Source organism: Carettochelys insculpta, chromosome 21 (assembly GCF_033958435.1).
Source record: "Carettochelys insculpta isolate YL-2023 chromosome 21, ASM3395843v1, whole genome shotgun sequence".
Lineage (NCBI taxonomy): Eukaryota > Metazoa > Chordata > Testudines > Carettochelyidae > Carettochelys > Carettochelys insculpta.
This window is the reverse complement of record NC_134157.1, coordinates 16,490,361-16,517,633: the sequence shown is the minus strand read 5'-3', so window position 1 is coordinate 16,517,633 and position 27,273 is coordinate 16,490,361. Positions and strand designations below refer to the sequence as shown.

Genomic DNA, 27,273 nt, shown 5'->3' with positions numbered 1-27,273 from the left:
CCCCAAATTATCCAGCGCTACCCAGAACTACATCGGAAGGGCTGCAGAGGAACTGAACTTGCAGTGCCGCCTAGCCCTAGGATTCTGTGACCCTAAGAATTTGTTTGGAGGTTGCCTCATTAGAAAATAAACCCAACAAGATCGAAATGCATCATTCTGACAATTTCTAAGCAAAATCTTTTCATTCAAGACAACTTTTGCTGTCAATCTTTGCTTCATTTTTATTTTCAAACATTTGTAAAGTTAAAAAACAAAAAAAGGGAAGGGAATGTTATGTTTGATCCAAAGCCAACTTTTTCCAGCCTTTTTGGGTCACTGAAAATTATGAAAAGTGTCCATGTCAGGTTGTCTTGGAAATGATTTTAGATTTTTTTGGACAGGTCATCTAGCCAAAAAAAAAATCAGTTACTGGCCTGGGTCTGGTTCTTGGTGTCTGGGGAGAGAGGGCAGCAACATAGTTTAAAAAACATGTTTTGGGTGCTGGGAGCAGCTTGGAAGGAAGAGCCCTGGAGAATCAGACAAGTGTTGTGCTGAGGTTGAGGGTACTGGCAGAGTTCAGGACACAGGGAGGGGAAGCAGAAAAACACAAGGATGGACAGGGAGGGAGAGGCAGAATTATGCACGGAGGATTCACATTATGTGCCGAGAATTCTGTGTTCCATTCTCCAAGTCAGCAGATTTGCAGCGGGTGGGAGCGTAACAGTCATTTTTGAAAACCTCACTCATGCTAATCTTTAAAGAGAGAGCGCAGACACTAATCTGGGGACTGACGGATTGCAAGAGTCCCTCGCGCCCCATCAACAAGTTCTTCGCTTGTGTCAAGCAGGACTGAAAGCTTCTAGAGAGGGAGAAATCAGAGCAGTTTAGCAGCAAACAGTTTTCTCTCTGGTGACTCTTATGCCATTCTTTTGCACAGCTCCAGCTCACAGGTGCAAGCTACAACATTAACTGCAGCTCTTGTTTAACTGCAACAGGGTATTAGCCCTAGTTTGACCCTGAGAACTTTTGTCCAATAGGAACACAGCAGGTGCATAATCTAAATAGCCTGCTCCTAGTTAGGTTTAAAGGAGGAGGTGGAATGGGAGTGTTCGAATTAACCCAAATGCAATAAAATGGCTATGTCTGCACAGCAGCACTGTTCCTGAATCAGCTGTTCCAGAAGAGCTATTCCAGAGTAGTTTATTTTGAAATAATGCTGCTGCACACAAAATTCATTTTGAAATAGCCCTCAGCTCTTTCAAAAGAGTGTCTCCACACAATACAGCCTATTCTTAAATAGAGCCATTGGACACACTATGGCTTATTTAGAAGAAGGTGCTGTTCCCTGTCTATGCTGCCCGTGTAGACAGGGCCTTTTGAAAGGACCCCCCAGACTCTGAAAGTCCCTTCTTCTCAAAACCAAATGGGAAGAAGGGGCTTTCGAAATCAGGGGTCGTTTCAAAAGGCTCCCGGCTACATGAGCAGCATGTGTTCCAAAAGCAGCACTTTTGAATCGCATGCAGCTGCCATTATACTAATGAGGCGCTGCATATTCATGGCAGTGCTTCATTAGCATCTGCCGAAGTCCCTCGTTACCATGCCTCTTCCAAAAGGAGGGGGTAGTGTGGACGCAGCCAGAGAGAAAGGAAGGGAGGGGGATCTGCACTGAGATGTAAAAGCAAAGTGGCAAAGCAACAAATAATGCAGGATTTGATATCAAGGAAAAATCCCAGCTCTGTTCTTTCTGCGGGCTCTGCCTTTGCAACCATTGTATTCCCTGGGAATTAGAGGGGGCTCCTGATGGGTCTTTGCCTTTTGCTGGATTGCCACTAACACAGAAGAAAGTAAGGAGAGAAAACTTGAGCACGTGATCCCAGTAGCTGGGAGAGATGCCCAGATTTAAAATCCAACCCTGGAACCTTTGTATCCCACCTGTTCTGTGGAAAGAGAGTTTCCTTTGCACTGAAGCTCAGTGTTCTCCAATTCAGATCTCCTGCAGGAGAGGGGGGATTTTAAAGGCACAGGTCTGTAGCTTTAAAATGAATACAGTGTTAAATCTGGGGACACCAGAGGCAGTGGCTGAGCTCTGCTGTGGTTCAGGTCCCCTCCTCCTTCCACCCAGACCCTGTTGACCTTGACAGAGGCAGCACTATAAGCGGGTGGGACAGTTTCCAACAGAGAAGGGAGCAAGAAGTGTTGAATCAGAGATTTCAAGAATTGCCACCGAAGGAGCTTGTTTGATTTTAATCTCCTTACCGTGGAGCCTGCGATGTTGGTGTGAAACCAGATTGCACAAGGCTAGGCGGCTGGGATACTGGATGCAGAGCAGCCAGGGAGAAGGAGAGAAGTGTCACATGGGGGATTACAGCCAGGTGCTTAGGGACAGAGCTGAGCGTAGAAGAAATACCACACAAGCGCATCCACTAGAGTTGTGGTGAAGGAAGCCAATTTCAGGCTCAGTTGGGATCGAGGTTTGCCGGAGATGTGTTCTTTTCCAGAGGGTCCTGTTACCAAAATGAGAATTATTCTAACCCATGTCAAGCTGTTCTTTGTTACAAATCAGGTGTGAGCTAGACGGTGAGCTGCAACAATGCATTACCCTTTGCCTGCATTAGCAAAAGCAGGGGGGATTTATAGTGATGAGAAGAGAATTTGACCTGTTCTTTTTTAGTTAGTACCTCTGTAAGGTGCTATTTATACAGCCCTGCTACTGTAGTTCGCCCGTCCTAGTCTTTATTGGGTGTATCTTCACATCACCTCCATCAGGCACAGTAGGGCTATTATCCCCATTTTGCAGATGGGAACCCGAGGCACAGAAAAGCTAGTAAACTTGCCTGTGATCTCACGGCGATTCTCAGGTGGAGCCGGGAATTGAACCTGTGTCTCAGGCAAGTACCCTGCCCACTGAGCCGTTCCACTGTTCAGCCTGTCGTAATGCAAATATAAGAACAACCCTCCAACCCTTCCTTGCTTTTGAGCATCATGACATGGTGACAACTGGGTGCCACGTGGTGACATTGGGATACATCATGTAAAGACAGGCTCTCAGGATGCCTAAATACGTCTGGTTGGGCACACTCACTTAGTAGTTGCAGATACGTGGGGAGGGAGCTGAGCTGGGAAACAGGCTCTGGTGAAGTAACAAGAATTTTTGCAAAAACTCCTCTCTTCCCCTGCTGTAATCTTCACTATGGCTGCTGGCAAAAGGGGACCTTGCAGGCAGCAGCTGCGAAGCCTGGCAGCAGCAACACTGAGAAACGCTTCAGGGAGATACCTGTTTAGAGGCCCAGGTTGATAAATTCTGAGCTAACCTCTCCAGCGGGTGTGAGTGACGTGGCAGGTTTGAAGCTGGTAAGAGTCAGGAGCTGCTTATTTCTCTGTGAAGTGATGTGTCGCTCCCTCTTCCTCTGTCACCAGACCCTGCAAGATTTCTGCAGAGCTGCCTTAGGCAAGATTTTCTTCCCTTTAGCCGCCGGTCGCCTCCCACTGCAGGGAAGAGTGCAGGAAGAAGCAGATGAGTCTGCAGGCCAGAGCCCAGGGCTATAGAGTTAACCCTTCAAGCACCTTGGGGAATGCGCAGGGAGCCAGAACATTAGCTAGCCGTGGCTGGACCCCAGAGCGCGTTCGCCCACCGGGATTGCATTAAACTATTCCCCTTTGGGCCCATCTCTAGGATGATGGCTCCAGTCACTTCGCTGGGCTTCCTCTTTCATTGCTTTCTCCTGCCTGTAACTCCTCTCCCTGCCACGAGCCTTCTCCTGGCCTGAAACCAGCACAGAGTTCTTGAGTGAAGCCCAGGAGGCGGCGGAGGTGTACGTGGGGAGAGGACCGGCCCCTCCTGTGTGTAAAGAGCTGGAGCGACGCACAGGCCTTCTGCTAACGCTCACCAGGCAGCCAGGCTGCTGCGCACTCACCATTCAGACACCCACCACCAAGGATCCTTTCGCTCGGCCACGCCAGAGAAGGCGTTTTCCAGAGCTCTGCCCCCGCTCTCCTCCGGGGCCTTTCCAGGCGACGTTAACCCCCAATTACAGCCATCAGGGCTGCATACAGGTGGTCTCTCTCTCTACACCCCCAACCTCATTAGCTTCTATTGTGTGGCAAGTGCTGCTTGCAGTCGGTGGCACCAGCTCGAAGCCTCCTATGGGAAGGCCCAGTAGCTCATTGAGCTGATGTTAATGGGCAGCCTGAATCTCTCTGCTGGGTATGGTAACGCCCGCCTGATTTGCATGGCCATTGCCACTGCGGGAGGCATCAGGGAGCTCTGTGTGCAGGGTGTACAGTTTGGCATGCTGTGGGGTGCCAGGGCAGCTGCCCCAAAGCAGCCTGGCAGAAGACCTTTATCTGGCTTCTTCCCATGCTGCAGGGCTAGGACCCAGCCATGCCAGAGGGGAGTTTGGCTGTACTCTACTCCAAGCTGCCAGGCTCCTGGCCCCGAAGCCCTACCCCTTCGCCAGGCTGGGCCAGCTTCAGTGCTGGGCTGAGCCGCTGGCCCCTGCAACCGAGCACTAGGACAAGCTGCCAGGCCCTGCCCTACCCCATCCCTGAAACACAGGGCAGGGCACTGCCCCTCCCAAGCCACCGGGCCCCCAGCACTGGACGGCACGCAGCCAACCCGCCTCACTCCCTTGCCAGATGCCCCCAGCCAGAGTCATCCTGTCCATAGGCTGCCCCAGGCCATGTGCTTTGGGGGCCCTGCAGCAGCTCCCCCACCCATCCTAGGGGCTGCAGGAGGGAGATTACATGGGGCAGGTGGTGGCAGCAGCAGCAGCTGCAGGGGATCAGCATTGCCTCATCTGCCCCCACCCCAGCACTCCACCACTGCCTCCTGCCCACTGAGCCCCACTGCTCCATGGTGGCTGGGAGGTGCAAGGTGAGTACAGAGCGTGGGAGGCTGGAGGGGAGGTGACCTCCAGCAGCTGCTGCTGCCGCCTGCCCCAGGTAATCCCCTCCAGGGCACAGGTTTGGTAGGGGCTGAGCATGGGAAGGGACAGGACCTGCAGAGTGTGTGGGGGGTACCCCAGGCACTGCCCCCATCCCTTGGGATGACCCTGCCCCCTCTGGCTCACCACACCCCTCCTCACTCCCCTCCAGGAGGAGGAGGGATGCAGTGGGCAGCGGGAGCTCCTGGAGGAGTGGTGGGGGTGGACAGGCAAGGCCACCACGGCTCAGGCGTCAGCGGTGGGTGGGCGGCAGGGATGGTGTAGCCCAGAGGGGCTGTCCCCATCCGTCCCACCCCAGCTGTCACGTCTGTGCTCAGTGTGCCCACTAGAGACTGGCATCTGCATAGGATAAAAATACCTCCCGGCCCTGCTGCGGGAAGTACGTCTAACGGCAGCAGCCGGCACCTTCCCCAGGTCACAGGGCAAACCAAAGGACCCTTCCACCTGGCCCCAGCATCCTGGACCCTCCCTATTTTTGCTCATTGTTGCTGGCCCAGGTAGGACACTTTTAAGGCCTGGACCCCTCTTGTTCAGCCTACAAGGGATCCCCGCAGACTTGCAGGCGTTACTTAGCCATGCACAGAGATAACCGTCCTTGCTTACAAGACGGAGCTTTGGACTCCTGTGTGCACCTGTGATTCGCTGGGGGCACTGGGACAAATCAGCAGCCCTGGAGCATTTCCTGGGGCTGACAGAGCTGCACAATGTGGGTACAAGTGAGAACATGCTCTGTATGTTCTGGCTCCAGGTGTGCAAGGTGTTCTAGTCTGTATTGGCCTGCTGCACTATAGGGCATACGGCACTAGTCTGAGCAGGTCTGATTCCGTCCAGTGGAGGGCAGTGGTGTGTGTGCGAGTGCACACCCGTGGGTATACACACGACAGTGTCTCCATTTTTTCCAGCTCTGCCGGTGTGGGTAATAACTGCACTATGCAGCTCTGCAAGTGCCTTTTCATCCCTGTGCTTTGTAAGGAATTCCCTGCCAGGGAAGGGAGCATTGTTCTATCTGGCTTAGAGGGAATGAACTGGGGTAGGGTGAGGGGAAATGACCAGCCAGAGCCACCCAAGGAGACTGTGGCAGAGATAGGAATGGAGCCCAGTGGCTGGCTGTGTCTGTGTGCGAGGCTTTCCTTGTGGCTGAGGCTCTTTGCCTGTGGATCAAGGCTCCTGCTGCACCCTATTATTAGAATGCCCAAAGTTAATGGGGTTGCGGAGGCAGAGGAAGTGAACAGCAGGGAACAGAGCGAGCAACACCCTCCAGCCACACCAGAGTTATTGGCACACCCAGGCACACAGCCACAGTGGGCCAAGATGGGAAGGGGGGACTGGTGCCGCGCCCCCAGAAGGGGCGGGGCCTAGGGCAGTTAGCCCTTAGCGCTGCTCAGCTCCTGGCTTTCTGCACCGGAGTTGGTAACAAGCCTCCATCCAGGTTGGGGCAGCACAGCTCTCCTCTTGGGGGGTGACTGTAAAACGCCACCATGCTTGTTTAACCAGCGGAGGGGAGCGGCTCACTGTGTCTGCCCTGTCCTCACCGCAGGTCTCCCTGGAGTTTGTGAAGAGTGGCGAGTACCTGCTGGAGAGGATGGGAGTTACCTACCCTGCCACAGCCCATACCAAGTCACCGTTCGACCCGGAGAACAAGAGAGTGAAGGGGATCTACTGAGAGACCAGGCCTGCAGCTGGAGAGCGAATCGGAAGGAGGGAGGTGGATATTAACAGCTGACTCATGAAGGTAAAACCTCCCGGCTCCAGCAAGGACTTGGCGTCTTCCAAAGCTACCTTCACCATAGGCCCCTACCGTTGTCTGCTCAGACCCTGCAGAACGCTGCAAGTCCTCAGGGGTGCTGTCCTGGTGGCTCTTTCATTGTAGCGGAAACAATAAAGCTCATCAGGTGCTGAAAAAGATGGTACCGGGCATGCTCCAAACTGCTTTCAGATTCTCTCCTGGGGCATGTGTGGCCACGTTACAGTGTTGCCCGTAAGTGGTGTGTGTGTGCGGCTGCTCAGGAGGGATATGAATGCCACCCCGGTGATTAGAACAGCAGATTAGCCCCCCGCTAGGTGTTTGTTTCTAATGGTGGTGCCCGTTCGCATGTGCCACTGTGCGCATAGAGAAATTATTCCGCACAGGGAAGGAAAAGAATAGCGGGAACATTGTCCACATATGCTACCCACAAAAACAAATGGTTGTGATGGAGAGGAGAAGGTTTTGCTACACTTTCTCACCTGTTGTCTGGAGCTGCACCTCAGCGATCCATGCACCGCCAGGGCTCTTGCGAGCATTTCCTCTGCAATGCTCGTTAGGGAAGGACAAGCATGCTAATCATTTCCAGACTGATAAGTGCAAGGAGGTATCTAAAGGCCAAATTCTCCTTCCCTATGCAAAACTGGCGTGAAAGGACAATCCACAGGGGAGCCAGGTAGGGTCTGTAGGGGATGGAATCCAATCCCTTCAGCTGGAATCCAGGGCATGACACTGCCACACAGCATGTCTGGGCATGAGTTGGTTAGTGCATCTTGAAGGCTTTCCAGGGCTTCTGGCAGGGTGGGGCTTAGGGGACAACTGCCCTAGGGCCATGCGATTAAAAAGGGCCCAGGGCTCCCAGCTGCTGCCCCATTACCTGCAGCAGAGCCCATGGGGCTGGTGGTCAGAACCCTGAGGAGCTGCAAAGCTACTGGGGGCAGATCCTGCAGCCAGGACCACAGGCGGAAGCAGGGCAGCCAATGGGACCCCAGGTGCACGTTGGCAGCCCAACCCTGGCCAAAGGTGGTGATATTGGGGGCGGCAGCAGCCCCGCACCCCTACATCCTGCACCAATGGCCAGGTGATAAAGCTCTGCCTCTTTCCCATGCAATGGGGTGTCTTTCTCGCTGCAGGGGCTGCGTGGCAGGGTACCCAGGGCACAGGATGTTTGGAAGCAAAGGATTGTCTTTCTGGAGGGCCAGAGGGCAGCATGGATTCCCAGCACCCTCAGGGTTCCTCACCTCCTCCCAGGCTGCAGCTCGAAGGAGAAAACGGCCATGTCTCACACTTGGGCTTTGCAGAAACCCTCAGCCTCCTCTCAAGGGAGGAGCTGTTCTCTGAGCATGGGAAGAGCGGGAGCCTGCCGTCTCCCTGGCGGTGACTCACGGCCCTAATTAAGGGAGCTAAACAGGAGCATGACAGGAGGTGCTTTCAATGCCACCTCCCGTTCCGCCCCATCAGGGTTCGGTCGAGCCAAGAGAGCCGGGGGGAGCTGAATGAATTCGCTGGCGTTGGCTCAGTAAGAAATATCCTCTCTGTCCAGGGCTGGACAGCTTCTATCACCACAGCAATAGGAGGCTTTTGTCCTGAGGTAATGACCTAGCAAGGACCAGAGGGGTAGCTGTGTTAGTCTGTATCTGGAAAAGCAACGAGAAGTCCTGTGGCTCCTTGTAGGCTAACAGATTTTTGGAGCATAAGCTTTCGTGTGCAAAGACCCGCTTCGTCAGATGCAGGGCTTTGCCCATGAAAGCTTGTACTCCAAACACTCTGTTAGTCTGTAAGGTGCCACAGGACTTGTTGTTTTTCACCTAGCAAGGGGGTCTCTCCCCTCTTCATTAGCCCAACAACTGAGGTTTATTTTTATTTAAGACCAGAAGGAAAAGTTCACGTGTCTCACCCGACCTGCATAAGACAAACGCTGACAGAGCCGCGGAGGGATTCAAACCCATGTCCCTAAATAGCCAAAAGCTACTCCTGTGGTTTCCCTGGTCAAGCTTCATTAGTCCTGTACTTTGGTCCCATCAAAACAGCACCAGGTCTTTCCTGCATTGCTTCTGCAGCTGTGAGGAGGCCAGGTGCAGTGGGGTGCAGCTCTCAAAGCTAAGAAAACAGGCCAGCATTGGAGTGGGGGATCCATCAGCCAGAGGCCACCTGCCCAGCCTTGGGCTGATACAATTTGTGGCTGGCACTGCCCATCCTCTCTTTGGCTTTCTTCTGCCTGACAGACAGAGAATTCAGGTGGGAAATGTTATTTCCTCTGCAACGCATCTATCCTTTAAATTCTCATCAAAATATCTCCCAAGATGGGCTCGCACACGCAGGGTGGTTGCGAAGATAATTGCTGCCCTGGCTGAATTTTTAAAGCAGAGCTGTTGCGTGGGACAAGTTTTACTATACACACAGCTAGGGGGTCATGTTTATTTCCTAGCAACTGATCAGATCAAGATAATGTTCCAGAACCTCTGTCCCTTGGATGGAGGGTAGGCAGGTGTCTTTCACGTCAAAATCAAAAGAGTTTATAAACAAGCTAGTGGTTTAGGGTGACTGGCAGAGGGAGAGGGGGACTGGCCAAAAAGAAGAGAGAGCCAAGCAAGACCAGTCGTCTCTGTGCTGTGCTGCCTTGTTTGCCAGAGGGCTAGTTGGCCCCCCTGCAGTCTGTGTTCCAACATGGTCTCGCATGGAAAAGAGCTGCTGCTTACAGCTTAAACCCAAACGAACCTCATATCACTGGCCTGTGATTAGAGGCTCTGTTCTGGATGTCACCTTAAGACGGGCGAGGACAGCTTGCAGGTCGTTGTTCAGAACTACTGGGAAGAAGTTTGGCTGGCTCCTGTCCAGAATGTGCGTTAGCCAGAGTGTTCTCACCAGCACGGGCATCTGCAGTCTGGCGGCGAGAGAGGGACAGGAGCCTTTCGTTAAACCCTCTTCATTTATACACTCAGTTTAATCAGGTCTCTCATGCCGAGCTCCTTTAGCTTGTGTATTTATGGTGAATCCAAAAAGGATATGCCTTTCTAGCCCCTGGATCAAATCTCCTGTATTTCACACACACAAAACCCTGGATCAAACCTCCTGTATTTCACACACACAAAACCCTAACCAACATGGGAGTTTGTTAAAAGTAAGGTTTGAAAACCTAGTGATTTTTCATCCCTTTGCTGTGTCTGTGTCATGCTGGAGGGGAAGGACGACCCTGGGGTTAAGGCATTGATGTGGCATTTAGGAGAGCTTGTGAGGAGGCATTCTCGCTCCAGCACAGACTTCCTATCTGTCCTTGGGCAATCACATAATCTCTCGCTGCCTCAATCCTCATCTATAAAATAGGAAATATCCTTCCTGGGCTGCTAGGTCATACACTCTTCAGGGCAGGGATTGCATCTCTCGGCTTGTCTGCTACCTAGCACGGGATGGGCAAAATATGGCCTATGGGCCAGATCCAGTCTGCCAAGCCCCTGGATCTGCCCCACGGCCCAGTGGGAGCCTCAACCAGGCCCTATGCCTGCTCCATACCCACATGCTGCAATGGCCATGTGCTTCTCTGAAGGCTGTGAGCCCGGGCGGGAGGGACGGGCAAGGTTTTTCACATTGCTCCCACCCCCTGCACAGTCTCACAGCTCCCATTGGCCAGTTGCTGTTTGCAGGCCAGGCAGCATGTGAAATACCCTCTTCCCCTGGGCTTGCAGTGTTCAAAGAAGCACATGGCCTCTGCAGGTGGCTGTCCTGAGCAGCCTGCAGGAGGCAGGGAGCCTGAATGAGAAACCTGCTGGGGTATTGGCCAGGAGCTGCCCAGATAAGCACCTCCCAGCCAAAGCCCGCCTCTGGCACCCCAGCCCCTCCCAACCCTTTGCTCCCCCACCTGCACACCTACCCTCTCCCAGGCCCTGCACCCCAATCTCCTACCGGACCCTCCCTCCCGCACCCCTCCTCCAGGTCAGAATCCTCTCCTGCATGCATACCCCATCCCAGACCCTGCACCCCAGACTCCTGCCCCAGGTCATAACCCAAAACCCTGCACCCCTGCACCAGGTCACAACACCCTCCCAAACCCTGCACCCTCTCCTCCAGGTCAGAACCGTTTCCTGTACCTGCACACCCTCCAGCACTCCAGGCCCCTGTTCAGGGTCACAACCCCCTCCTCCACCCAAATTTCCTTCCAGATCTGCCCCCCCATCTGCCCCCCCAAGCCCTTACCACAAGTTCTCTCCTTCAACCAACCTCCACCCCAGTCCCTGCACATCCTCCATTAATATAACGGAAGAGTGCAGCCCTTGACCACTTTCCAAATTCCTGGAGCGCCCTCCTCCATCAAAAATCCTGGCCCTCCCTGACCTAGCACAATAGGGCCCTCATCTCAGTTGGACCTGATCAGTACCATATAATGATAACCCTGCTTCTGGGCTACTTTAGTGAAAATGAGCTGGTCGTTTTCACTTTGTCGTTTGCACTGTCAAGTTCTCATGCCCTTACCTCAAGGAGCCATTGGGCTTGAGTTAACAACACCACAGGGAGAGCTTTCAGTCCTCATATACCTTGTTTTTACTGGAAAGTTAAAAAATGTAACCATATTTTCCACAATATCTTCTGTTAAGGTTCTCTTTCCGCCCCACCCACCTTGTTTCTAAACAAACCCAAAACATGAGCACAATGTTTCCTGTTGGCTTTAAACGCCATGAAAATTACTTGACAGTCATCTTTAAAATTAAGCTGTAGATGAAAGAAAGACAGAAGATGTGTGTTCCTGTCCATGATGCTGTTAAACGCAATGGCAGGGGATTAGCTGTGTGCCGGATAGAGATAATGCAGCTTTATCTTCCTGAAAGCACCCGCCACCACTCTAGAATTTTGAAAAATGGTTTGCATTCGCCGTGCAAGACTCATCCAAGTGGATCAGATTCTCCAGTACAAAATGAGACACTTGCTTCTTTGGAAGTAGGACAGGCAGACAGAACTGTTTTTGAAAAAGCCTACCCCTGCCTGGTCTGAAATGCTCTGCAAGGTGGGGCGTCCTCTTAACACAAGCATGGTCACTACAAGATTTAGTTGGAGTAAATCTGATTATGGAAGGGTCGAGGTTAAAGTTTCTCCCTCCCCACCCCCCAAAGCTAAACCCATTTGGAGCCTTATTGAGATGGGTGGGATTTTTTCTGGTGGGACATTCCATTATTTCAGAATGTTCTTTCTTTCCAAAATGGAATGAAAAACAAAGTAAATTGGAATTTCCTGCAAAGTGACGTTCTGAAAAAAAAGTTGTTTTAGGTTGATCGGAAGGTTTCTATAAAATTAAAAGGTTTCATTCTCGCAGGACCTACTCGTCAGCGTCCTCCTGGTTATGGCTAAAGTAGCCATCTATCTGTAACACCAGAGAGAGGAGGCTGGCTGAGGGGGAGACCTGCGACTGTGGGGTCTATTTCTGCTCCACCCTCCACTCACAAATCCGGGCAGAATTCCTCTGGGCGGCATCCACTGGCTCCCTCGAAGCCTTCGGGGCGCAGTGGGCGCTGTCTGGGGTTCTCTGCTCGGTGACCCCCTCTGGTTCTCTTGTTTTGAACCTTTGACCTCCACTCCTGTCCCTGTTTCTCTTTTTAGTTGCCCCCCAAAATTCATTTGGGTCCAGGTCCTTTAATGGGTCCCCCCTCATTTTGAGAGGAGCCTTTTAAATGTGGGTGGGTTGGTTCCCAATAGGACCTGCCGGTGTACCTGCTTTCTGAGGGGCTCCTGCAGCCTGTCCCCACAGGCTGGGGGGCTGCCACAGGGAGCCCACTTGGGGGGCCCCTGTGGCTGGGAGGTGAGATAGTGGGAAGTGGACAGTTTATAATGTAAGACTTTAGAAAATGAAGCAGAAAATCAAAATGTTTCATTTGGAAAAGCTGGCAAAATTTGTATCCACATTCGCAAAAATGAGCCACAGATATCCACAGGTGCAGAGACCTGGGGATATAAAGCAGAGATCCACAGATTTGCCAGGTTCTAAATACAAAATTTGCATCCACATTTGCAAAAATGAACTTGTAGGTAATCACATCCATATCGGCAGGTGTGGATACTGTGGCTATAAAGCAGATATCCATGGATTTGCAGGGCTCTATCCATATCAAAATACGTCCGTTCTGGTTTCTTATCAGCAGGAGGTTTAGAGTTTGGCAAAATGGCATTTTCTGATGGCAAAATATTTCGTTGGAAAATACCCAACCAGGCCTACAAATGATGTGTGTCTAGTATGGAGACTTCTCCTACGCAGTCCTGAAGAGAGCTGTATCATCCATCCCTCCAGTGCATTCAAATACCACCCTTGCCCGAGACACACGTGCTTTTTTGCAGCAGTCCATTCAAGATCATGCTGTGGACTCTTGCTTCATTCTTTGCATTGCCTTCGTTCTCTGCATTGTTTCCCTTGAATGGAAAGCCCACCTAGAGGAGCTTTGCTGCCACAAGTGAGTCTGCAGTGCAACCCCAGTTCCAGGGACCACCTCTGAACTCTGCGAGTAAATCTAGATGTGCATCTTGGTGAGTGTGAGCAAGATGCCTTTATGGCGTTCAGCTGGGTTTCTGGAGCGGCTGGCTGGTTTGCATCCCAGAGCAGTGACGAGGCAGGAGGGCTTTGTGTTGATGCCTTTTTAGACAGTCCTGTTGCTATTATTATTTAAACCTATATCAATTAAATCCCCATCCCAGATGTGGCTCACGTTGGAAGGCCTAGAGGGCTGGGAAAGCATGTGTAACCGTGGCGTCATACTGAACAGCGATTATCACACCCAGTGGCTGACTCTGGTTTAGATATCCCAGAGGCTACCAGACTTGACCCCCCTTAGGTTGTCAGAAATGGATTTAAGGAAGGGCAGGGACTTAACCCCTTCTCCACTGCGACAGCTGAAGGGAGCCTGCTCTGCCCTGGCCATGTTGTTGACGAGTAGCATCCCACCTTCCTTGCTGTAAGTGGGGTATAAGCACATCTGGTCCATGGTGGGCATTTCCCTGCTGGGACACTCCATGGGGGATCTGGGTCCCACCAGCTCAGGGGGTCATTGATAGAAAGGCAGCAGGAATCGCTGGCTCCTGTTGGTTACTCTGTGATGGAGTGTGAGGAGGCCACTGGCCAAGCTCTGCTGCACATGGCAGGTGTTAGCATCATGTGCTGTAGCTCTGCTGTGTGCCAGGTGCTGCTGAACTGGCCCACCAAAGAGTGAAGCACCCTGGGGCTACCTCAGAGATACGCAGAGCCCAGACCCTCCCATGGCTTCCAGCCCCTGGGGCAAGGTGAGGAAGCCCAAGTCCAGATTCCTCCAGGGTGGCTCTGGGGCAAACCTGCCTGGGTAGGTCCAACTCCAGTAGCCAGTGTGGAAAGGGAGGGAGGGAGGGCTCCTGTTGGCCAAGGGCCTGGTCCCTCTCACCTGCTTTGGGCCAGCTATCGCAGTGCCGGGGGCACCACAGGCAGGTTCTCAAAGGTGATGGAAGGCTCCTTGTGCCGTCGCGCCAGGCATGTGGGGAGGCTGACGTCGATGAGGGAGCTCTCCTCACGTCTGGCAAGGAGATGGGGAGCGGTGGAGGCCCTGCGCACCTGGGGCATGGGGAGGAGAAGGGGGCACTGCTCTCCAGATGCAGCCAGACCGGAGGCGCTCAGCTTTGCTTTAAACCCCACCTGCACTGGGCCTGCCACAAACCAGCTTCCGAACACACGAGAGATCCCGGGATCCCCGGCAGTGTTCCCCGCCCAGGACGAAAGCTGCGTTTTCGGCCTGTTTCCTCTCCTCACACGCCAGCCTTGACGCCCTCACCAGCCCCTGGCAGCAGGAGCTGCTCCCAGCTACAGCCGCGTGCAGGCTGCGTTCTGCTCTGGGAGCCCACAATTTGTTCTCCACTCCCAGTGGGCGCCAGGACTGCCTGAGCCTGGCACTCCCCGGCAGTCAGTCACTGGCACTGCTGTGCTAGGCCACTTGTGTGACCAAGACAATGCAGGGATTTCTCCCCCTGCCCAACAACCGCCTCAGAGCAGCTGCAGATCGAGGACTTGGCACTGAGGACCTGCAGAGAGACCATGGGGCTTGGCAAGTCCAAGGGTTTATTCTCAAGTGCGTTTTTGCTTCCTCGGATTTACATAGGAGTCACTGATCAGAATCCAGCCCACGCGCTCCTTCCTGTGGCTCCTTCACGCCCCAAGCCCGTCTTTGCTCTGCACAAACACCACAAGCTCCAGTGGCCAAGTGGCACTACACTTCCGACCCGTGGGCACCGATTTTCCACTCCACTTGACCAGTGAGGCTGAGAGCCATCAGCAGCTCTGGGGCAAAGACTGGCACTGCTCTGGCTTGCAGGCTGGGAGTGGAGTCCTGCTGGTGGCTGGGCGCCCTACCAGCCGGGGCCGGGGGAGCCCTGTGGCAGCCCAGCAGCAGGGAGCCCCACCAGGCAGCCAGGGAGCAGTCAGGAGGGCAGCCTGACCAGCAGGCTGGTGGCCTTCCAGGGGAGCAGAGGTCTGACCTCCCCAGTGCAGCAGATTCCCTCCTTCAGGACCATGCTGGTCCCAGGCGTGCCAGCCCAGGGAGGTACAGCCTGTACTTTGGCAGCAGCAGTGGTGGCCAGTGCTCCGGGTCCCCTTGAGAGGCCAGGCCCCGGGGCACATGATCCCTTTGTCCTGCCTTCGACAGGCCTGCACTCAACCCATGTGCCCCTTGCCCCACCCTGCCTGTACAGACAGAGGCACCGTCCGCTGCTCTGGGCTCAGCCCCTCTGGAGCTCCATCGCCTGCTGCACGCTTTATCCTCACCCCCGGGGGAGAGCCCCAGACAGTGCCCCGACCAGTGGCAAGCGGAAGAGGTGCTTGAGCTGCCAGCCCCCTTTAGTCCCGGGGCATCATGGCTGAATGTGCCGGTGCAGATTGCTCTGTTTAATGGACTCGTTACTCTTGCCAAGTGATTTGTCCTTCCTCCCAGGCCCGAGACCGAGAGAGCCCCCCAATGAGCCCCACCGAGTTGAGGGGGGCACTGCAGCAGAGCCTGTCCCTGGCTATTAGTGACATTCCCAGGGCTGTGCTGCAAATGTCAGAAGGAGCCGTCAGTGACAAGTCAGCAGCTCTCAGCCTGCGGCGCCTACGCCGTCAGCTCCAGGAAAAAGAGGGCTCGTAATGAACTGCTCTAAGGGGAAGAGGGGTGCATGGCTGGGTGCCAGATCAGCTGCTTCTGACCCCACTGATGCTGTGCCTGACCTGGCCAGTGCAGCTCACCCTCTGGGCCGTTTTTTTCCCTACTGATCACATAGCCCTGGCCAGCAGGAGCACAGGGGCACCGAAGCGAGTGCTGGGCTACAAAGCACAGTGGAGCCCCCCAGCGTTGTTATTTCAGGGGTGGCAGCCTGCATTACTCAGCACCGGCACTGCTAATACTCCACTAATAATAGCGCTTGCCGGCGTTGGAGTGCATCCTGAACTTGAACGAGTTCGCCCTAACGAGCCCGGCAGGCAGGTAGCAAGCAATGGATTAGTCGTGTTTGGGGACACCGAGGCAGGGAGGTGGAGATCCCACGGCAAGTCCACAGCAGAGCTGCACTTAGATCTTAGGTTTCCCGGGTCCAGCCTGGGCCCACAAGACAGCACGTGTCTCACGGGGGCTCCTCACCCGACAGGGTGTCTGATACGGGGCGGAGCTCTTCCCAGCAGGGGTCCTGGGACTAGATGAAGCGGGAGCCAACATGCTAATCTGCAAATCTCTCCGCTCCCATGGCGCTGGAGGAGAGTCTCTTCTCTCTTTGGCTTCTGCACTGGTGTTGCATCCTCCCCCCAGCCCAGAGATTTGGGAATGGTCTGCAGAAGCAGGACCTGCATGTGTGTGGAGAGGTGTTTGTTGTGTCCCGCCCATGTCCGTCACCCGGAGGTGGGAAAAAGTACCCCAAAAGTTGCTTGAGTAAAAGAATAGCTGCTGGGGAGGTGTACTTAAGTACAAGTCGCCAGTGTCCCTTTGGACAACTACTTGAGTAAAAGCAAGCACACGTCACATCTAGATTGTACTCAAGTATCCAGAAGTGGAAGCAGCTGCACTTTTACTCAAGTCACTTTGGGGTACTTCTTCCACCTCGGCCACTGCCCCCTGGGGTGTGAAAGCAGCTCGTGCATGGAGCCCAGGCTGCTGTGAGCAGAGGCCTTTCTATGATGGCCCATACAACCGGTGGGGAGTTGCTCTGACATGCACCCATCGCATCTGCGGCAGCATTACAAAAGCCAAGCCAAATCCCAAACAACCCTCGTGAGGAGCATCCATCCAGGTGACATCTGCGCAGAGGAAGACAGGTCATGGGGGCTTCACTCAGCCTTTACCCTGCCCAGGTTGAGGAGAGCAGGGGCTGCAGGAGGAGGCCCTAGGGTGGGCTGGCAGCTTGGGGTTGCTTTCGGTAGTGTGCTGGTGATCCTTGGCAGAGGCTGCTTCTCCCATTCGCCCTGTAGAGAGAGGGAGATGTCAGCAAGTGAGCTCTTGGGCTGTTTGTGTTCGCACTGCACCTAGCCCGGCCTGGCTGGGAGCTGTGACTGTGGCCCCTGGGCTCTGTGGTAACACAAGTAATAACAGGAACACGCAAGGTGGAGGTGAGACAGGGGACTGGATCAGGAACCAGGCTGTTCCAACGTCCGTGGGGGTGGCACTGAGATGGCAGTGCGTGTGCTTCTCTTTTTTAAAGGTCTCTTGGATTTTTCCTGTTCGAGTCCAGCACATGGAAACATTGATTTACAGGCACTGGGACCAGACCCCAGCAAGTGTCCACCCATCTATCTTCTCTGCCCACAGGGCTATGCTGTTTTCCATCAGCTGAGGGTCTGTTTTCAAAGCGTTTACAGAGCCCTCCAATACACCTGCACAGCGTGCAAAAGCCAGCGAAGAACTTGAGAGTAATCTACAGAGCCTGCAGCTCTTCCATACAAAGCAATAATTCTTCCTCTCTGCTCTGCTGATGAGGCCTCAGTTGGAGTATTGTGCCCAGTTTTGGTCACCAAATTTCAAGAAAGATGTGGAGAAACTGGAGAAGGTCCAGAGAAGAGCAACAAGAAGGATTAAAGGTCTGGAGAATATGGGTTGTAAGGGAAGACTGAAAGAACTGGACTTGTTTAGTTTAGAAGAGAGAAGACTGAGAGGAGACATGATAGTGGTTTACAAATACCTAAAAGAGTGTTACAAGGAGGAGGGAGAAGAATTGTTCTCGGCCTCTGAGGATAGGACAAGGAGCAATGGGCTTAAACTGCAGCAAGGAAGGCTTGGGTTGGACATTAGGAAAAACTTCCTACATGTCAGGGTAGTTAAGCACTGGAATAAATTGCCAAGGGAGGTTGTGGAATCTCCATCACTGGAGATATGTAAGACCAGGTTAGACAGACACCTATCAGGGGATGGTCTAGACGGTGCTTGGTCCTTTAGTGAGGGCACGGGACTGGACTTGAGCTGTCGAGGTCCCTTCCACTTCTAGTGGTCTATGATTCTCTGATTCTCCATTGCAATGAGACCGCACTGCCTCACAGGCAGAGGGTAGGATGAGAGCTGCGGTTCTCAAACTGCAGGGTGAGACCCCATTTTAATGGGGGTGCCTGGGCTTCTTAGACTTGTTGAGCCCCAAGGCCGAAGTCAAAGCCCGAGGGCTCCAGCTCTGACTGCCAGGATTCAGGTTACAGCCCCCGTGCTTGGAGCTGAAGCCTCTGGGCTTCTACTTTGGCCCTCCCACCTCGGGCACGGGGACTTGGGTGGGCTCAGGCTTTTGTCTCCTTCCCTCCCCAGAGTCATGTAATTTTTGTTAGTAGGAGCTTGTGATGGAATGAAGTGTGAAGCTGCCTGGATGAGAACATCCTTTGGGGAAAACGCGTTCAATGAGAGAAGCAAGGCACAGCAGCAGCCAGGGCTGGATTTCTGGCTGCTCTACATTGTGGATTCTACAGCTTTTGACTTCTGAGCTTCATAGAAATAGAATCCAAGGGCTGGAAGAGACCCGAGGAGGTCATCGAATCCAGTCCCCTGTCCAAAGCAGGACCAATCCCTACTAAATCCTCCCAGATGGGACTTAGTCAAGCCAGGATTTTAAAACCTCCAGGGATGGAGGTTCCACCACCTCTCTAGGTAACACATTCCAGTGCTTCACCAACCTCCTGGGGAATTAGTTTTTCCTTATATCCTACCTAGACCTCCCCCACTGCAGCTTGAGACCAGTGTTCCTTGTTCTGCCATCTGTCACTACTGAGAACAGCCTCTCTCCATCCTCTTTTGAGCCCCCCTTCAGGAAGTTGAAGGCTGCTATCAAATCATCCCTCACTCTTCTCTTCTGCAAACTAAATAAGCTCAGATCACTCAGCTTCTCCTCGTAGGTCATGTGCTCCAGCCCCCTCTTCAGTGCATCCACATCCTTTCTATAATGTGTGTGGGGGGGGTGGGCAGAACTGAACTCAACTTTTACTCCAGATATGGCCTCATCAGTGCTGAATAAAGGGGAATAACAGCTTCCCTAGATCTGTTGGAAATGCTCCTCCTAATGCACCCCAATATGCCATTAGCCTTCTGGACTATGAGGGCACACCGTTAGTTCATATCCAGCTTCTCATGCACTGCTTCTCTAGAGCAGTTGTATAACACAGCTTGTTTTATGAGAACTGCCTGCTGCTGGAAATGATGGTCCTCTGTTCCCACCTGCTCTCAGCACACACAGACAACTCCTACGTTACAGATGCGGATGTGCCACGGAAGCTCCCAAGAGCTAGCTAGCAAGCATAAAGAGTGGAAACAAGGTATAACTGGTATGTGTTTGCAAATTACTTTCAGTCCATTCTGACGACAGAGATAATGAGGATCGGACGGTTTGGTGCCTGCAGGGTAATGAAGAAAAAATGAAATCTTTGCACTGCGTTCTGCTTTAAGCTCCTGTCAGTGCTGTAATTATGTTGGAATTGCACCGGTATAAAAGCCATCATAATCTGAGGGCAAGCATCATTAGACAGGCGCATTCCTGACCTGAGGTGTAAAAAGTGTCCTACAGATACTGCAAAGGAACGGAGAGCTGGAGCTTGCTGTGTCTGCAAAAACAACAAGAAGTCCTGTGACACCTAATAGACTAACAGATATTTTGTTTACCCACCCCCCTGCCTACTCATGCATTTGATAAAGCGGGTCTTTGCCCACGAAAGCTTATGCTCCAAAATATCCGTTAGTCTATGAGGCGCCACAGGACTTCTTGTTGTTTTTGAAGATACAGACTAACATGGCTACCTCACTGATACCGTGTCTGCAAACTCATCCTCTGGCATGACTGTCCAGAGTATTCCTTAAAAGCTCATCCAACAACTTCTCCCACCCAGAGAGGCCCAACACAAACCATAGACCTGATCACTTCCAGACTTCGGGCAAGCTGGCTCCTGAGCTTTGAGCCCACAGCCTGTGTCTGCCACTCAACCCCTGGGTGGCAGGGTTCCCTCTAATATTTTCCATCAATGGGCAGAATAAATTTTGTGATGTGCACCAAGGCATGAGGAATGTGCACCACCAATAGAAACACACGCTGCCAGCTGTGGGAGCTGCAAATGCTCTGCAGCACCTGAATTCTTCCTGGGCGGCTGCCCAAGCGCTCTGCTTACAGAGACTGCGGCTGGGTGTGCAGGCTACGTACAGTCTTCAGGGATTACAGTTTCGGAGAGGAGGCCAGATCATTAGCGTTGTTGAACGTTCAGTGCCAGGAGTGTTGCTGAATGGGCACTGGGACCTTTTCGCCCTTTGCCTTGGCATTGTCACTTAAGCCCTCTTATACATCTGCACAGTGTGTAAAAGTCATAGAAAAACATAGATGCAGTCGATAGAGCCAGCAGTTCTTCTCCATGCAACAAGAACCCCATCCCTGCTTAATGTATCCTCCGGAAGACCCTAACCTCATCTAGAGGGGAAGTGCGGTTGTTCTGTGGACTCCACAGTCATCTCAACCCATCACAGAGGTTGGGGCTCTGGGAGGTGGAGTCAGTCTTTCCTCCTGGAGGAGGTGAGTTGAGTTTAGGGTTAAGGGATGGGGAAGATGATTGTTCCGCACCAGGGCTGCACGTCCGGCTTGGGATCGGTCAGTGACTTCAATGAGCATCATTTGTCTGTAAGGGCTGTGATTATTCAGGCAGCTTCCTGTCATTCCTGCCTACGAGCAGAGAGAGAGTTCTAGTCTGACACAGAAGGGGACTGGACATCTGTTGCAGCTGGAGGCTTTAAATAGCCGGGGAGGGCGACGGTGCTGGAACAGCCAACAAACAGGAAAGCAGAAAAATGAACTTTGCCTGACATGCAGCCCTGCACCTCACACAATGGCAGATGTCACGTGACTTGGGCAGCCATGACAGTGAGGGGCTGCAACGGCATTGGCTAGTCATTGTCTGAAAAAGCACTATGTACACATCCCAACACCCAGGGCTTCCTATGCATGTCTCTCCCAAGCTGCACAGCTGCTATACCAGGGTAGGACTCAGCACAGAGCGGTGAAGAGCTCTGCCGTCCTGCAGCACCATCCGTGCTTCCAACTCAGGGGCCCTGCACAGTTCTGCTGAGGTTAGAGCTGTGTGAATAACCAAGTTTTTTGCGGTTCAGTGGTCACACCAGAAAGAAAAGAAAAATTAACTTCTGGTCAACCTGAAACCATCATTTTTAATTGTTCTCCTGAACAAAAAAGTAAATAAAAACTTAACTTCCACTCAAACTAATTGTCATGTTTGAGCCTCAGTTTTTTTCTGCTACAGCTCCCCTGGATTCTGTTATTTCCACACATCCGAGGAGGTGGGTTTTACCCACAAACTCTCACGACCTAATAAATTTGTTAGCCTCTAAGGTGCCAGGGGACTGCTTGGTGTTGCCAAAGAAAATGCTTTGTTTCATATTTGAGGTTTTAGTCTTTTTTTTTTTTTTTTAACGATATGGGTGTTGAGTTTGACATGGCAAGTCATTCTGAATCAAAATGTTTTGTGTAGCGAACATGGAAACAAACAGTTCTAATGTTTTGGGATTTTTTTTTTCTCACTGCCAAAAGGATTCAATGATTTTAGTGCCAATTGATAACATGTTTCTGTTGAAGTGAATATGCGTTTTGGGGGCAAAAGAGTTTTGTCAAAAAAATTTCACACAGCTTTAGCTTACATACCCCTAAGTTCGTAGTTAAGAGCCTCTGCTATTTGTTGTGTATAAGGCTGTCTAGATCAGTGCTCAGCAACCTTTATCACCTCGTGGCACACTTCCACACTCGTTATAATTTCATGGCACACCCAATATATATAACCCAATCCCCTCTCACAGCCAGGTGCCCCCAGCCCCCCACTATAACCCAATCCACTCCCCCTCCCCCAGAACCAGACAGCCCCAGCTGCCTGCTACAACCCATTCCCCCTGATCCCCCAGAACCTGGCACCCCTAGCCCCCACCTCCCCTACTCTGACTCAATGCTGGCGATTCACCAGAACCACCGCCACCAGGGCTGCCACTGCCAATGGCAGCACACGTCTCACGCCAAGTGGCGAGCCACGTGCGCAAAGCGGCGGAGGGCACTCCCAGCATGCAGCTCTGAGGCACACTAAGTGCCACGGCACATTGGGTGAGACACACTGGTCTAGATCGTGAGACTAGTTCTTTTGTGTTGAATAGTGACAGAGAGGTCACCGTGTTTGTCTGTGTTCTATCAAAACAAACCAGCAGTCCTGTAGCACTTTAAAGACTAACAAAATAATTTATTAGGTGATGAGCTTTTGTGGGACAGACCCACTTCTTTTGTGTGTATGTGTGTATGTGCGTGTGCGCGTGTGTGTTAATCAATCAAAATAAGTAAATACTCTACAAGTTCTGGTCGAAGTGGATGTCAGTAGAAAGGGCCCTCTCCCTCAGAACTGCACCACACAGATGTTATCTTCAACCACCTTCTGTGCAGGAGAAGGATTTTGATTTTACTAGATAATGAAAAGCACAGAGCTCTTCCAGAAAATCAAGACAGGCTTGGGATCAGTCAAGTGCAGAAAGGCAAGCAGCCAATTAGAACCTAGTGGTCCCTTGACAGGAATTCTGTGGAATAAATGAGATATAAAAACCCCTTTGGTTGAAAAAACAAATAGAGGCAGAGGGAAGGGAGTTCTTATTTTCTTTTCTTGTTTACTTTTAGACGCCAGATCACCTGTTTTGTGTTAGTGTCAGCACTCTACTAATTTCTAATTCTCTTCCCCATTGCCCTCATACGACCCCTTTAAATCCAGGGGCTTCAATGGAAGTAACTGGGAGAGAAATTCACCCTGTGTGAGGTCTGTGCACCACTTAAATCCTCCATTTAGGTTTTTAGGGGGATAGAGCTAATCTTTTTTCTGGCCCTCGGCACAAGGAGGAACTCTATCCTGAGAGCAGAGTTGGGACCAGTGAGTTTAACGGGACTCTGCCAGCTTAAATGGAGACTTGGGTAAAATGAACTTATTGAGAATTGAAACTCATCCTTTTCAATCTGTTTCTCCCCACTGCTTTGGATTACACCTGCTCCACAAATAATTTGGAGTATCATTGACAATTCTATTGCGCTGACCCAAATGGGATTAAGAAGTGTTGGTGAGACAAGGCTGTAAACTGTGCCCAGCATCCCTTGATATGGTATTTTTCATTCAAAGATCTCAAAGCACTATATCATTTCCTGGGTGGTGAAACTGAGGCACAAAGAGGGTTTAATGTGACTTGCCCCAATGCACCCAGCAGCAGAGACAGGACTAGAACTCAGGTCTCCTGAGTCTTTCTGCAGTGCGATGCACTACCCCATAGGCCATACTGCCTCCTATGCTATGTGCTCACTGATTTTCTGTTCGCTGGGTTAGCGCTATTGGGAGTGAATATAATTTTCCAAAATTCTGGAAATAGCCCTTTATTTTTCCCTTGCTTGTGTGGGAGCTTCTAGTGTAAAGGTCACTTCTGTGACACCACTCTGGAAATGGACTTTGTCAATCAGCCTGCTCTGATTTAATTATCTAACAGCGAGGTATTTTATGCTTCACCCAGCACTGCAGCATGGTTTTCTAAATTCTAACTCAGCAGCTTTATGCTGCACTTCTAGGGCTTAATTTTCACAGCCAGAGGCAACGAGTGTGGAGCTTCCCACGGGACGGGAGGTGCCACTGGCCACATGCCCCTCCCCCTGCGCTGCCCATGCTCCGCCCTCTTCCCACCCCTCCCCCGCTTCACCCCCCCCACACTTCTTCCTCCAGAAGTGCCGTGCTGTTTCCTATGAGTGCAGGGGCGGCCCCCACCCCCCAGTGCAGCCCGAGAGTAGTGCATACGAGGAAACTCATGCTGCTCTTGGGCCGCACCTCTCCAGGGAAGGGACAAGACACCCCCCGTGCTCCTCAGAAGCAGCACTGATGGTGAGTGCAGTGGGGGGGAGGGTAGCAAGGAGGTGTGGCCTTCTCCTGCTGGGGAAGTAGAGGAAGCCCCTCAGAAGCTTTGGTGGGTGGGGCCAGAGCACGTGCTCCGCCCTCCTGGAGATTGACATGTGAGGAAGGAAGTGCCAGAGGCGGGACCCGTGGCTCATTAAAAGGATGGCCTCTGAGCTAGGCAGGGGTCCTGGCTGGGGTCCTGAGAGCAGGAGCCGAAGAGCCTGTGCTAGACTGACCAGACCAGACCAGTTGGCCAGCTGCCCCGATCAGACACCAGAGGCCATGGGTTGCAAGCCTGCCGCTTGCCTGCTACCCAGAGGTCCCTGATCTACCTGGGGCCCCTGACCTGCTGTGGGCTCACTACCTGGACGGTTCTGACCTGACTGAACCCACAGACCTGCCATCAGCCACCCACCTCAAGGACATGGACATGCCTCAGTCTCCGGACCTGCCATCGGCCACTTCCCTGGACGATGTGGACCTGCCTCATTGCCCGATGACCTCAGTGGGACCCCGCGCTGATGGAACTGGAGGTAGGAAGTAGCCCAGGGGACGTCCTGCCAGAGTCAGTGTCAGTGTGTTGAAGCTTGGCTCCCCAGCTGCTGCTAGGACCCCAGGGTGGGGTGCATTGGAGCGGGTGGGCCTGCACCCCCTACCTCTTTCTCCAGAGAGGTAGCCATTTGCCTTCTGCTCTACCTGCCCCAGGGCAAGCCAGTTACATACATGCTGTTTGTGGGTCAGCCCTGCCACAAGGGCTGAGCCTATAGTGACTATTACCACACGCTCTCCCATGCTCCTTACGGACTGCTTGCCTGCCCGGCCCCGTTAAAGGGGAGCTGAGCCCATACAGACCATTGCCCACTCAGAACGAGGGCGGGGCCAAGACTGGAGTGGGTTTGGGTGGCCTTCCCTCACCCCAGAGGGGCAAAACTACAGGGGACATTACTAGGGGTGCGTGTGGCCCTGTGTACCCCCCGCATGTCACCTGTTTACAGCTATTTAGGCAGCTAAAGATGCAGGTACGTTCCTTTGGGGCCTTCCGAAGGCGCAGCCATTGGTGCTTTACTCACACTGGGTCCAGCCCTAGAATCAAGCTGAGGTCTTTACATCTCACGGACCAGCACCAGTAAGAAAGGATCCCTAGGCCAAATGGTGAATCTGTGTTATGCCCCATCGTTTTCAACAGCTTTACATGGGCATCACGGGTTGGACCTCAGGAAGGAATTTGATGAGATCAGAGAGAGAACAAAATCCATCCCCATAGCTGGGTCACTCTGCAATGCTAGCCAGCCTCAGCCCCTCTGGCACTGCAGCGCGGAGACCTTCTCTGCTGTTGCCTCATAACTATAAACAGAGGGGTTGCCGTGTTATTCTGTAGCTTTGTAAAACCAAGCAAGCAGTCCCGTAGCACCTCCGAGGATAACAATTTTATTTATTCCGTAATGCGCTTTTGCGGGTAAGGCCATAAAATAAAATTGTTAGTCCTGAAGGTGCTACAGGACTGCTTGCTTTGTTCCCACATAGTCCCCAAGTTACACTTTCTGATGCATTGTTTGGAGAGGGCCGTACATACCGGGAAGCGAACTGCTGAGGATTTATTGCAGTGCATCGAGATTGGGGCGAAGTCATAGAGAGCTTTCAGAACGTCTTTGCTGAATGCGTTCCAAGGAACAGAAGAAAACTGCTGGGTGACAGAAGCTTCGGGGCACATGCAGATCTCCTCGTCATTAAACCTAACGCGGGAGAAATATTGGTTAGCTCTTGCAGCAGAGGCTGTACAGATTCCTCTTCCATGCCAGAGGAGCTGATTCCTCCTTGACAAGGGCCTGATCCTGAACGATTCTGAGCATCCCTAACTCACTTAAGACAGCAACCACTATATGGAGGTGCTCAGTTTGTTACACAATTACAGCGACCATTGACAGGATCTTTGGAGCAGGCCCTGTTTTTATTTTTCTATGTTGTATATTGGACACATTACCAGAGCTCAGATCCTATGGTGACAGGGGTTACCTAAGCAGGTGGAGGCTCAGCCTGAGTCAAGTGAGGACTCTGTCCGTACCTGTTCACGAGATTAAAATATCTTTGCAGGTAGCCAAAATCCACAGCGCTCTTGCATAGCTCCAGCTGTGTCTGGGGGTAATAGTGCAGGTAGTTAACACACATCTCTTCCATGATGCCAAACCCACCCTGCAAGAAAAAGGAAAACAAGTAGAGGTGCAGATTTCAATGCATCCACCTCAGTCAAAAATAAACAGACACTCTTTGTTGCTGTATCGCAGGGGTCAGCAACCCCCAGCACAGGTGCCAAGAGTGGCAGGCAAGCCAATTTTCATCAGCGCATGAGGCAGGAGCTCAGCCCCGGCCCTACTCCCCCATGCAGCTGGGATCTTGCTCAAAGCCAGGCTGCTAGTGGGTTAAAAAAAGACCAGCTAACGCTACCACCCACCACCTACACGTTAAAGCTCTGCACCTTAATTTATTAATGAAGCTGTTGTAAGTAAGACTATTAGTGACTTTAAAAAGTATTACTGGCACTTGGCCCGTACATAGAGGTCGAAAGGTCCAATTTCAGCACTCCACCTCAGAAAGGTTGCTGACCCTGGCGGGATCATGTGCATCATCAGCCCCTGAATGCTGCTGTGATGGTTACTGGGTTTCAAATAGGAAATCACAGCAGCTGATGTGGTCATAGGTGATGTCATGTACTCCCCACCATTGCTTCCCCCTGACTCACTGTCAGTGCTGCATGACACCGCTTCCAATGAGTGCGCTGCAGTTTGAGAACGCCATAAGCTTCCAAGCTCCTGCTACTTCTAGGCTGCGCCACTTTGGGGGCCGGGGGGTGGGGGCTGTCCCACATGCACCAGAAGCTGTGGATGGGGCAGGTGGAAGGCGGGGCATGGGAGAGAGAGGGAGGGGGAGGGGTTGGAGGGAGAGGCATGGGCAAGGGAAGGGGTGGGTCATGGGAGGAGTATGGTCAAGGAAGCAGTAGGGCAGTTGCAGGAAGGGGGCGGGGGCATATGGCTGGTGCCCCCTTGCAAACTCGCACCAGTCACCTCTGGACTTGGCTGAAACATTTTTTCACTGAAAAATGCCCATTTGGTAAAACCAAGGTCGTTCACTCGACGGGTGGTTTGGACAAATTTCCCAAGCTGACACATACTGGGGGGACAGAGGTTTTTAAATTGCCAAAACGTCCCATCTCCACATTTCTGAAACAAGAAGTTCTGATTCTTCAG

At 52.4% G+C, this 27,273-nt stretch overlaps 2 protein-coding genes across 3 annotated transcripts in view; one reads left to right on the top strand and one right to left on the bottom strand.

Annotated features, from left to right (window-relative positions):
- Window positions 1–6,827, top strand: part of SARDH (sarcosine dehydrogenase) — a 99,637-nt gene extending 92,810 nt beyond the window's left edge. For both annotated transcript variants that reach the window (XM_075015402.1, XM_075015401.1), the window contains exon 21: window positions 6,460–6,827. In XM_075015402.1, the coding sequence (XP_074871503.1) occupies window positions 6,460–6,585 (126 nt within the window). In that variant the 3' untranslated portion in view covers window positions 6,586–6,827. The remainder of the gene's footprint in view (window positions 1–6,459) is intronic.
- A 7,899-nt stretch (window positions 6,828–14,726) lies between these two features.
- DBH (dopamine beta-hydroxylase) overlaps window positions 14,727–27,273 on the bottom strand; it is a 38,105-nt gene continuing 25,558 nt past the window's right edge. The window contains exons 10-12 of the mRNA XM_075015361.1: window positions 26,094–26,221; window positions 25,605–25,764; window positions 14,727–17,086 (exon numbers count right to left, since the gene is read on the bottom strand). Of these exons, the coding sequence (XP_074871462.1) occupies window positions 16,952–17,086; window positions 25,605–25,764; window positions 26,094–26,221 (423 nt within the window). The 3' untranslated portion in view covers window positions 14,727–16,951. The remainder of the gene's footprint in view (window positions 17,087–25,604; window positions 25,765–26,093; window positions 26,222–27,273) is intronic.